Source organism: Delphinapterus leucas, chromosome 4, assembly GCF_059928025.1.
Source record: "Delphinapterus leucas isolate spDelLeu-1000000601 "Yukka" chromosome 4, BTC_Dleu_Yukka2, whole genome shotgun sequence".
Taxonomy (NCBI): domain Eukaryota; kingdom Metazoa; phylum Chordata; class Mammalia; order Artiodactyla; family Monodontidae; genus Delphinapterus; species Delphinapterus leucas.
Genome location: NC_143132.1, coordinates 96,325,339 through 96,337,460, shown reverse-complemented (window position 1 = coordinate 96,337,460; position 12,122 = coordinate 96,325,339). Strand labels below are relative to the sequence as shown.

The window sequence follows — 12,122 nt, the reverse complement described above, 5'->3', positions numbered from 1 at the left end:
ACAGTTATTAACTTAAACGTCCAACTGAAGCTTTCCGGCTTTCTTTCAGCGACACAGTGTAAATAAACAAAACTCCCTTGGTACTGCAAAGAGCGGGTCCCGCCCAGAAACCTTTCACATGCCAGTGTGTCATCCTCATAACCTACATAGCATCTCTCCCTCATTCCACATGCATGTCATCTGTGTATTTCTTCCTTGCAGTTTTCCCCCTGTTGTTCTTGCTCTTTGCCGAGAGGATTAAATATGGGGAACATCTTAGACTCAGGATGTTTTGTTGTCTCCTTATTAGCTCCTGTGCCTAGAAACCTTCATACGTCGTCATAAATTGATGGCGTGTTGTAAACTGTTAATATACTAATCACAAATTGTTACACTCGTCATTGTCTTTTTGTTCCTTACTATTTCATTGCTTAGATGAATGTTTCTAATGTTTTTTTCCCCCATTTTTATCACTTAACTGACTTACACCACAGGTGATTTGAGCTATGCAAGTTAAAATTCTCCTGAAAACTTTGAAGTACTAGGAAAAAAAAGATGCCAGTGATCAGTAAATTTAGAATTTTAGAATTAGGCAGAAATAAGAAAGTAGTTTCAAAAAGAGTACAGAAGGGGACCAGAGACAATTGCTCCCCAAGTTCAGACAGGTCATAAAACCAAGGCTTAAGGTTATTATGGAAGAAGTTTCTAATTATACTGTTTCTAGTCTTTCAAAATTTAGTGTTATTGGTCAGGTATGGATACAAAATATACTTTTATTAGAATTTGTATTGAAGTTATCAAATTAGGACTTACTGGACTTATATTTACACACGTGGTATATTTTATGGCCTTAAATAAACATTGTTTTTACAGTTTCAACTGTTCTTTAATATTGTTGTAAAGGTGATCCTAATTCACTTTGAATACCTGCTCTATTTCAATTGTGACCTCATATTAAGCAGAAGGATAGATTTAAAAACCTGTATAGTAGTGGTAGTGACTGGGAGCTAAAACTTGTGCCTGTTTGTACCCCAGTGTCAGTAATTATTGGCCGTGTAACTTTGGTCAAGTTACTTAACTTTTTTCCTCTATTTCCAAATCCATAAGAAGGAATATTTACCTTAAAAAAATATCCTCATTGGGTTGTGGAAAAAATAGGTGCGTGGGTGACTTGTTATTAAAGGTTATAAAAGCTATTAAAAGAGTGCTTAGCACATAACTCCTTTTTCCCCTTCCCCAGGGATGAAGGCTTTAGGATAATTTGTTTTGGTTTTTGTTAAGCACGCTGATATGCTGAAGAAAAATTAACAGTTATCTATTCAGTAAATAAACCTTTGAGTTGTGAGTTCCATAAAGAATGGCTGTTTACTTACTGTTGTTTAGTTGGGGATTAGATAAGTGTGTGAGGATCTGATTGCTAAAAATCAAGTTGGCATACTGCTAAGTGAAAATAAATAACATTTTTCACCTCCTCCAAGTTTTCTACATAGCTGTGCTATGTAAAATGTTGTGGAGATCTTGGGAGTGCTACCTGGAGTACTACTGTGCAGTGTCAACAGATTAATAGAAGTGTACAATATCTTATAAAACTCCTTGGTTTTTTTCCCTCCAGAGAATCAGAAACTCTATAATATTGGCATTACTTTAGACAAAAAGATCAAACGTAATGACCAAATTCAGAGTTGAAGTTACAGAAAAAATTCTATTGTGAGACTCTGGGCAAAAAGATCTGTAATATTAACTCAGTTTCCTGTTGCTACTTGATGTTTCATGTTTAGAAAAGATTTTTATGTTTAGTGGATTTACTGACCTTGAATTGTAATTTGTATATTGGGGGAAATGATTGATACAAACAAGTTCAGGGTTTTAAAAAGTAGTTAATTTGTATGCTTTTTCTTTTTTTTAAAATTTATTTTATTTATTTTTGGCTGCATTGGGTCTTCGTTGCTGCACACGTGCTTTCTGTAGCGGTGAGCGGGGGCTACTCTTCATTGTGGTGCGCGGGCTTCTCATTGTGGTGGCTTCTCGTTGCAGAGTATGGACTCTAGGTGTGCAGGCTTCAGTAGTTGTGGCTCACAGGCTCAGTAGTTGTGGCACGCGGACTTAGTTGCTCCGCGGCATGTGGGATCTTCCCGGCCCAGGGCTCGAACCCATGTCCCCTGCATCGGCAGGCGGATTCTTAAGCACTGCACCACCAGGGAAGCCCTGTATGCTTTTTCTAATGTAGCCTAATTTTAGATTCTGGTATTCCATCAAAGTTGGAAGCAAGAAGACTATTTTGTCACATTTCCTTCTTGGACTCACTTTACTGGTCACTGAAAACCGAAAGTGAGCTGCGTGTTCACTGACGTTATATTGGAAAGTTTTCATGATTGAGATTCTCAAGTGAGAGTGATCTCAATTCAAATTAATAAAACATTTGAAAGTAAATAATTGTAAGTTTTCTAAGAAATGCAATTATGTAAGTTTTTAAGAACATTAAAATCAGTGCTTATAGGTTAACAAAGTGCTGCTTACTAGAAGGGTTAATTGAGAATCCTAGTACCATGAAATTTTAGAGTTGAAAACGATTTTCAAGTAGTAGGGGTTTTTGGAATCTTTTTGCACAAATGCAGCTCTTATGTAAAAGCAGAGGGGTGGGCCCAAAGCCCTATCACCTCAGTACCCCACTACTTCACTACCATTATCCCTCATCCTTAAGCTACTTTTAGGACCTAGATCTAAAAGCATTACTAGGTATAAAACGTATTGATCTAAACCGTTAACATCATTTTACAGATACACTGAGGTTCAGTGAGGATATGTGGCTTGACCCAGGGTCACTCATCAAGATAGTAAAACCAGATTTAGACCAAGTCTTCTAATTCCAGCTGAATGTTCATTCCACCACACCATTGATAAAATAAAAAATAAATTGTTTTGACATACTTTAATCTTGCAATCTTTATATTAAATTGTACAACAAAGACTTAACAACACTTGTCCCTGCTAAAGAGGCTCATCCCATTTAGTGTTCTGCTTATGTGTAAAGTATCTAGTTGAGTTTTGGGACATTGAAATGGCTTATTCATTCCTAGAAATTTTATAATACCTGCATCTCAGTTAACTTTGTTGCACCCATCTGTCTCCCTGTCAGTAAAACCCTGACATATCACGAACCAATATGCTTAATTTCAGAAAAGGGCAAGTTTAGGATTATGCGCTCTGACTCTGGGACTTTCTGAAGAAAAGAGATGGAACCCAGGAAGCCAGTCCTAAGTGGAAAAACTTCCCCCAGAGGCTTAATGAAGGGCTTACAATGGCAGGGGGTGGGGGATGTTAGAAGGGCACTGCCAAAGTCAAGATACAGAGACTCTTGTAAAGCTCTGTTAGTAACATACTGTGTGACTTTAAGCAAAGGATTTATCTAAGATCTCCTCCAGCTTTCAGATTTTAACCTGTTAACCTATTTACATTTTCACGAATATTTTATACTGTTTGTATAAAGATACAAATTGACAGTTGGTGAACTAATCTTTTTCTTTTGCTCGGTTCATTCAACAAGCTTATTTATTACCTAAGCTTATTTCTATTGAATATAACAATTTTTAAAAATTCTAGTCGTTTTGGGGGTCGGAGGATGGGGAAAACAAATTCTAAGTCAGAAATTCTGTGAGATTGAAGTCCATGGCTTACTGACTCTTGATCTAATATTTTTTTTCTCAAAAAGATTATCTTAAGTACCAAAAATAATATATAGTTAGAAATGGTAACCCCAGTTTCATTGTAGTATTTGAGTGTTGAAGTATTCTAAAATAAAAATATTTGTTAAATAATTTAAAAAGAATGTTCTACCCAAACTTTAAATTTTTGTAATTTTGGATTAAGGGTTGCAACACCCGGCATCTTGGTGTTTGGGTTGGCAGTCCAGCCTCAAAACGTACTGGTTCTTTGCTTCCTCATTCTAAAACATTTGAGCTCATTCACTGAGCTACAGAGTTCTCTTCATTCAAGCCTCGATGAGCTGGTTTCTCTTGGTTAGTGGGTGATGTTATTCGCAAAAGGCCTTCACTTTTTGTCAGAGGGTTTCTAGAAAAGTTAGGAAAATATTCTGAATATTTCTTCACATCAAAAGGGAACAAAGAGGGGAAGTACTTTAGTCTAATGTATAAACAGGAAGAGGATAAGGCTGTTTTAGCCTGCAGCAGGGGAGCAGTGAGAATGAAGATTCCATGGCAGGCTCTTCTATATTACTAGCTTCCCAAGGTCATATTCTCTTGGTGCTCTTCTGTAGCAGTCTTTCTTTCTGGCTTTAAAGCCCCAGCAGATGGCACAAATTCTATACTGTTAGAGACAGTCTACAGTATGTATAACTTATATGTGGTATAATGAATATTTCATAATATTTCACAGAGGATAATAGAAACTTTTTAAGGATTTGAACTTGAAGGAGGAGCAAGGAAGGAATCAGTTCTGTTGTACCAATATGTTGATAGAATTCACTACTTTTCTAGTCAGATGTTTAAGGGAAGTTAACTGATACTTTAAGAAAGTATCCAGGAATAAGTAACTGTCTGGTTGGGAGAGATTATCCAAGTCCATGTTTTCTGGGTCTGTTCACTTCATTCTTGCTTTGTAGTGCCTTTACCAAGGAGGGGAAGGGAATGCAAAGAGAATACTTGAGTCTGTTTTTGCAGTTGTGGAAAAGAGTTTGGTGAACTTGAAGTTAATTGTTAAAACGAGGTTTTAAAATGTGGATTCATGTATTATCAGATTCCCTATTATATAATAATAGAACGGACTTTTCAGTTTCTTGGGTATTCTAATAGATTTTACGTCTGATGCCTCTTATCAACAATCAGTAGATTAGTACCTGTATGCCTGTGTTCAGTAAATGGTTTGAGTGTTATTATGAGTGTAGACTTGTCATGCCTAAAGTTGATGTGATTGTTTTTCCCCCAAGAATCACCTTCCTCCCAAATTTCTGTTAATTGAAAAACTGTCCTTTCAGTTGATCAAATTAGAAATCTGACATCTTTTACTAAGCCATTTCATTCATCTTTTATCATTGAGTCCTATCTGTTGTACATTTGAAATGTTTCAAATGTCAAAATCCTTCCCATTCTTAGTCTAGTATCACATCACATCTTACTTGAATACTAAGTAGTTTTCCTGCCTTGTGCTTTTTTCCCCCAGTTCATTCTACATACAGGCTCCAAAATAGTGTCTAAGTCATTTTTTTTTTCTCATTTTGTCCTCCTTCTATTCAAAACCTAGTTTCTGTGACTTAAGGAGTAAATTTGAAATTTCTTAGACTGCCTTGAATACTGTTTAGCCCTATTATACATACTTAACCTCACAATTCTTCCTAACTTGTCTCTACTAGAGCCAAATTTTATGCTCATTTTTAGCCACAGTATGTTTATGCTATTCATTCAGCTTATCCCAAATTTGTTCATCTTTCAAAATCCAGGTCCCTCTTCCAAGAGGTCTTTCATAGCTATTCTCATCCACATTGATAATCTCACTCCTTTTGTACTCCTAAAATATTTTTTCTACCACTCATTTTGGAAAATAACAGTTGTTGTTTTGGAAGGTTGTAACAAAGTGGAGGTATCATGCCTTAACAAATTTTTGGTATTAACAGTAGCACCCAGAGTTATAGGGTAAACAGTAAGTATGCATTTGAACAATTTATGTTTATTGAGACTTCTCCCCCACATACCATTTTTAATCAAGCATATCCCAGTAACAAGTTATCAGTTAATTGGATATATCTTTAAATTGGCAACAGTTATATCAACTGAGGGAAAAATTGAACATATATGGATGTAATTATAAAATAGAATTGGTTTCTATAAAGCCAATTATAGTATCTCATTATTTCCAACTATTTATATAGTATTACTTTTTTGGCTGTACGTGACTATATAGGATATTATTTACTAATAGATGAGCCTCCTAGAAATGCAGTGCGTTACACAGACATAATTAAATGCTATCGTTTAACATATACTAACATATATATTAATAATTTTAGTGTGATTTCAAAAACCGAAATATAGAATTTTTAGTTTGTCAGAAACTATATTTTGTGACTAGGACCCAGATTAAATAATTATGAACATTGTAGATGTTACTGAACTTGGAGTGTTAAATTTTGAATTTACAGTTTCTTAAGATTCTATTTTTTTGTGATATGTGTTTTTATATATAAAACTAAAGGTCTTTTAATCACATAAATATTTGGTTTTTACTATAGTTTTCATTTGGATTGAATGGTTTGGGCTTTTTTTTTTCTTTTTTAAAATTTTTATTGTATATTGGAGTATAGTTGATATACAGTGTTGTGCAGGCTTTTAATTTCTATTGTCACAAATAGTAACCCACAAGTGGGGTAATACGAGAGTATAAGAATCATGCATTGTTAATTGGCTGTTGGAAGTAGCGGAGTTGGGAAGTGCAAAGAAGGAAATACGAGAAGTAGCTGCCAAGTGACCCAGCAACCACGGCACAGATTTTCGCTTCATCTCACAAATTACTCCTCTTCAGGATAAAATTAAAGCTGAAACTTTGATTTGTTAGTTGTTCCTTACTTTCAACAAACATAACTGAATGCAAACTAACTTGAAATCTGTGGGAAAACTGACGTAAAGATAGATGATTTAGAGAGTTTATTCTTCCTGTTTTGTGTTATTAGAATGTCTTGCCTAAAACATAACTGTCTTCAGCATTAATTTTTCTCGGCATACTAGATTCTTGGCAGATAATTCTTTACTATTATTTGGCACTTTATTCATCTTAAGAAATAGCCTTTCCTGAAATCATTCACATTTAAATTGTATATTGCTAGAAATATTGCTTGAGTGCTCTGTGTACTGTGCTAAAACATGTAATTAAAGACAGTACTTTTATTATGATAGCTTACAGCAATAAGACAACTAAAAGTATATATATAAAAGATATATGCAAACATAGACTGACCTAATTTTCTTCAGTATATGAATGGGGAGAATAAGTATACAGGAACATAAGTTCAGAATGTAAGGAAATAAAAGCAAGATGGGGAATGATAAACAATGAAGCTGGTAGAAAGTTTGGAGGAGGGAATGGAAAAAAGAAAACAGGGAAGGATTAAAGCAGCCTTTCCAAAACTCTTTGTGCCCTTCCATTAATCAGTTCTTAAATGAGATTGTAATTTATTTGTCTATTGCATATTTTTTTGCTGTACGTGGGCCTGTCACTGTTGTGGCCTCTCCCGTTGTGGAGCACAGGCTCCGGATGCGCAGGCTCGGCGGCCATGGCTCACGAGCCTAGCCGCTCCGCGGCATGTGGGATCTTCCCAGACCGGGGCACGAACCCATGTCCCCTGCATCGGCAGGCGGACTCTCAACCACTGCGCCACCAAGGAAGCCCTGCATCTTTATTTTTGCTTTACCCCGTTCAGAAAGAAAAGAAGAAAGACAAGGTGAGAAAAGATTCCCTGACGGTATCTAGAATCTGTAACCACAGGGGAAAGGGAAGAGAATACAAATCTTCAGCATCTCTGATAGTAGTTTGTATCTGGGACCGCACTGGGACAGCTGTCTTTGGTTAATTTGAGAACTCCTCCTGCAATCTGTTGTCCATTGTTCAAGGTACATGGCTTTGGCTGTTATTTAACATTTATTTATGGCACCTGTTTCTACTTACTTTGACATTTGGGCGCTCACTATTGACAACCTCTTAATGTTTTGAATTATTGCATTACGGCTTTTAAAAAGAGACCAGGCAAGAGTGAAGGTGAACTGGTACAAAATGATTACCATACTGGAAAAACAACTCAAAATAAATGCCTTGTAGCTGAGGCCAAGAGGCAGACAGGTTTGGGCCCTATCAACTTGTATTTGAAAAACGTGATTTTAAAAATCTCCATTCCAGGGCCTTCTCTGGTGGCACAGTGGTTGAGAGTCCGCGTGCCGATGCAGGGGACACGGGTTCTGCCCCTGTCCGGGAGGATCCCACATGCTGCCGGAGCGGCTGGGCCCGTGAGCCATGGCCGCTGAGCCTGCGCGTCCGGAGCCTGTGCTCCGTAACGGGAGAGGCCACCACAGTGAGAGGCCCACGTACCGCAAAAAAAATCTCCATTCTGTCTTCTGTATACATTACCAGGTCTGCCCCAGAAAAAGCTTGAAAGAAAGGCCTGTACTAAACTTAAAAAGATTTTCAGAAGAGATCTGTAAATTATTCTTCAGCATATCAATGTCACAAGTAAATGATTACATTAAATTAATATTCTTATTTTGCAGGAAGTTGGTGAACCATCTAAAGAAGAGAAGGCTGTAGCCAAGTTTCTTCGATTTAACTGTCCAACAAAGTCCACCAATATGATGGGTCACCGGGTTGATTATTTTATTGGTAGGATTACATCAATAAAATTATATTTGTGTGCATATCTTATGAAGATACCTAATTTGGGGATAGGTAGATATTTTAAAAATGCTCTCCAAGCATGATTGGTGAAGCTAGATGATGAGCATATGACAATTGATTATCCTGTTCTTTCCTTTCATGATTGAAAATGTCAATAAAAATAAAAGAAAGTGCTTTTTAATAACGTTTCTTGGAAATTTTTAAAATAGGATTTATTTTCAGTACTAACACTAACTTTTATTCAGATAGTACATGTACTTAATGATACTCTTTTTGTAAAACTCTGGCATAGAATTCAGTGTGAAACAAGTGTGTCAAAACCAACTTAGGAGTGTTTGTTATTCACATAATCTAAACAACTTCATAATAAGCTAATATTATCTGTAATGTCTCATAGCTTATAAATCAATAGTTGTTGAGTTTGCCTGTCTGATCAATTAAGGTTGAATTACCTATTATTGGGAAGAAATTTATTTATCATCTCTTCAGTGTTATGATTAATGATTTTGATTGTCCTTAAAAGTTTATAAAAATAGACATGCTGATTTTTTCACATCTCATATATTTAGCTTCTTCCAATGACAGTAGATTGTTTCAGAGCTTATTCCTCGGTGGGTTACAATAAAGCTTGGTGACAGAATTTCTGTTACTGTGGTAGAGGAAGATTTTTGGTTTGTTTATCCCATATTATGATTATTTGATAAGAGTGTTATTTACATTTATTTTGAATTTTTTAAAGAACATTTTCTCATTAATTTATCTTGCTTTAGTTAATATTTTTGAATGTCATTTATTTCAGAGCATTACTTTAAGAAAGGTGCTTAATCAGTATGTTTCACAAATTGAGGTTTTGAGGAACTATTTGTCATCATTATGTCAGACTTAAATTTTCTGTTGAACTTGGTTTTATTTTCGGATGCCAGAATGTTGAAATTTGCCTTATAGAATATTGTTTAGATAGGCACAAATCCTGCTGTATACTAAATTTAAAATAATAAATTTCTTCTTTAGCTTCAAAAGCAGTGGATTGCCTTTTGGATTCAAAGTGGGCGAAGGCCAAGAAAGGAGAGGAAGCTTTATTTACAACGAGGGAGTCTGTGGTTGACTACTGCAACAGGTAGTTTTTATTTCTTAGTGAAGGATAATATAAATAGTAATTTAAAAATATTCTCCATGGTCCTGAAGCTCCTTCCCTATTTCATCATTAAGTATAGTGCTATTACAGCATAGCTCAAGTGTAGCTTTTACATGTAACCTGGATTTCTTCAGTACTTCTGGAAATGAATTTATTTGATGTTAGGCTATCATATATTTATAACTTTTATTTGTGTTCTGTTACATTTGTACATTTGCCAGGCTGACTGAACTGAAGGATCAGCAATAAAAATCATATACCAGTGCCTGTCGTGAACAAAAAAGTTCTTTCTTTTCTAGAGCAAAAGTTGGGGAATCTTTTCCAAAACTTTGTCAGAGATTCCTAATAGACCTGTTGTCCCTGTTTTGTTTTGTTTTTTCAGCGCCTACTGAGCCATTAGCCAGGTACCCTTCCCTATTTTGTTTGTGATTGCTAATATATTCCTTGTGAAATCAAGGCAGCTGAAACATCTGTCTTTTCTTCATTCCAAGATGAAGTATAGACAGTTCAGCAACATATCCATGTTTTTTATAATAAGTACTTCTCCTTTGGGAAAAACTTTTCATGGTTAATGGTGTATAAAAAATCACTTTTCTGGGGAATTCCCTGGTGGTCCAGTGGTTAGGACTTCTCGCTTCCACTGCAGGGAGCACAGGTTCAATCCTTGGTTAGGGAACTAAGATCCCACATGCTGCATGGCGCAGCCCCCAAAAAATCTTTTCTCTTGGAAAGGAGTATGCTGGGGTTTTTTTTTGTTTTTTTGTTTGTTTTTCCAATTTTTCCCTTGGTTTATTTACTACTTAAACATATTTATTAAGATGTTAGTATATGAAATTTTGTTTTTGTGATACTAAATTTTGTAATTGGTGGGAATTTGACATTTTAGATTATTTTATATGCTTAGCAGGGAGATACACATAGCATTTACTAATATATTGCTTAATGGCATTTAAAGTATCAGCCACATGAGACCCCTCTTAAAAACCACTATTTTACAACCTGGTTTCTAAAACTGTAAAGTTGAAGAATTATTAACTATTTCTTAAAATTCTTAGCTGCCAGGGACTTGCCTGGCAGTCCAGTGGTTAAGACTCCACACTTGCACTGCCACGGGCCCAGGTTTGATCCCTGGTCGGGGAATTAAGATCCCACAAGCCACACTGCACAGCCAAAAAAAAAAAAATTCTTAGCTGCCAAAATCTAGAGTCACTAATGGACCTTTGAGAAACAATGGAAATTTCATTGTCGGGGCAGGGGTTAGCTAACAGTGGTGTAGTCGGTATTTTCCTTTGCAGCCATCTGTGTATTAGAACTCCAAAGTGCAAATTTCCTTGCCTGCCTCAAAACAGACTTATTTTTTATATATATAGTGTAAAAATTAAAAGATGCTATAAATGCAGAAACAGAGAAGTTAAATCACTTACCCAAGGTCACACAGCTAGTAAGTGGCTGAGCCAGAATTCTAAATCCAACAATCTGACTTCATAGTCCATGCTCTTAACCACTGCACTATACTATCTCCTCCAAAATGATGATGGATTTAATGAAGCAAAAATTAAGATGAAGGATTAACCTGTCAATACTATTTGAATATTAAATCTGAGCCCAAATCTCTGAGGAGAGCAGCCAGTATTAATACACTTCACTTGGCTTTTTAGGAGACTTGATACTTCGTTATATGAAAAGCAAAAAAAACCTGAGTACAGAGATTGTCCTAGCAATACACTCACTTTTTGTTGTATATGTTGTTCCCATTCATATCAAGCTTTTTGTGTCCTTTTTGCACTGAGAGAGAAGCATAACTACCTAAAGTTTTCAAAGCCACTTCTAATAATAACCATGGTGACCTCATGATGGCCAGCCCTCATGGGTTCCTGCCTGACTACAGGCAAAACCACAAAGGGACACTTGTCCTGTCTCATTTTCTGAAGTCTTGAGGGAGTCTAAGGAAAAACAAAGGAAAACAGGAAACTGTAGGATGTGCCTCTTTATGGCCTATTTCAAGTACAGACTCTTCAACCTTTTATCTAGCATCATCCTAACACTCCTAGTGACTTTGCATCTCCAACCCCCCAGTCCAGTAGTGTCCTTCTCACTCTCATTCATATACCATACTCATTCTCTCTTCTGGTCTTTCTTTGATAATAACCTGCCATTTTCCGCATACAGTTCTTCCTCTATCCTGCCTGCCTCTCAATATAAATATCTCTCAAATTCCATCTCTACCATCTAGTATTCCCCAGATCCTCTAGCCCACATTAAACTAATGTTCTACAGAATTTATAAAGGTAATAGCATACAGTTTAGTCCTTAACTATTTAAATAGAATTGTTGCATGTGTGTTAGTTTTTCTAAATTTCTTGCCTGCTAAATCTGAAGGCAATTGGAGGACTGTTTTATACTTTATTGTAACTCCACAGCAATTAGCACAATGTGGGCATTCACCATTGTCAGATAAGTGAAGGTCCTAAACATATGTCTGGCATTTAATAAACATTTATTAAACCTGGTAAAAAAAATTAAGAGGTGAAGAAAAATAATAAGCAATTTAATAACTTTTCACAAGCTGCTTTTAATCCATTCATTTATTCTAGAAATACTTATCAGATATCTATTA

The 12,122-nt window shown here is 35.9% G+C and overlaps 1 protein-coding gene across 2 annotated transcripts in view; it reads left to right on the top strand.

Moving 5' to 3' along the window:
* The window catches only part of SEC62 (SEC62 preprotein translocation factor), a 29,578-nt gene that overhangs the window by 694 nt on the left and 16,762 nt on the right, over nt 1-12,122 (top strand). Inside the window, exons 1-3 of one of the 2 annotated variants that reach the window (XM_022572685.2) lie at nt 10-7,426; nt 8,247-8,355; nt 9,382-9,487. In XM_022572685.2, coding sequence (XP_022428393.2) covers nt 7,259-7,426; nt 8,247-8,355; nt 9,382-9,487 — 383 coding nt within the window. In that variant the 5' untranslated portion in view covers nt 10-7,258. Of the gene's footprint in view, nt 1-9; nt 7,427-8,246; nt 8,356-9,381; nt 9,488-12,122 lie in introns of those variants that run through there. The other variant, XM_022572675.3, reaches the window with a different exon arrangement.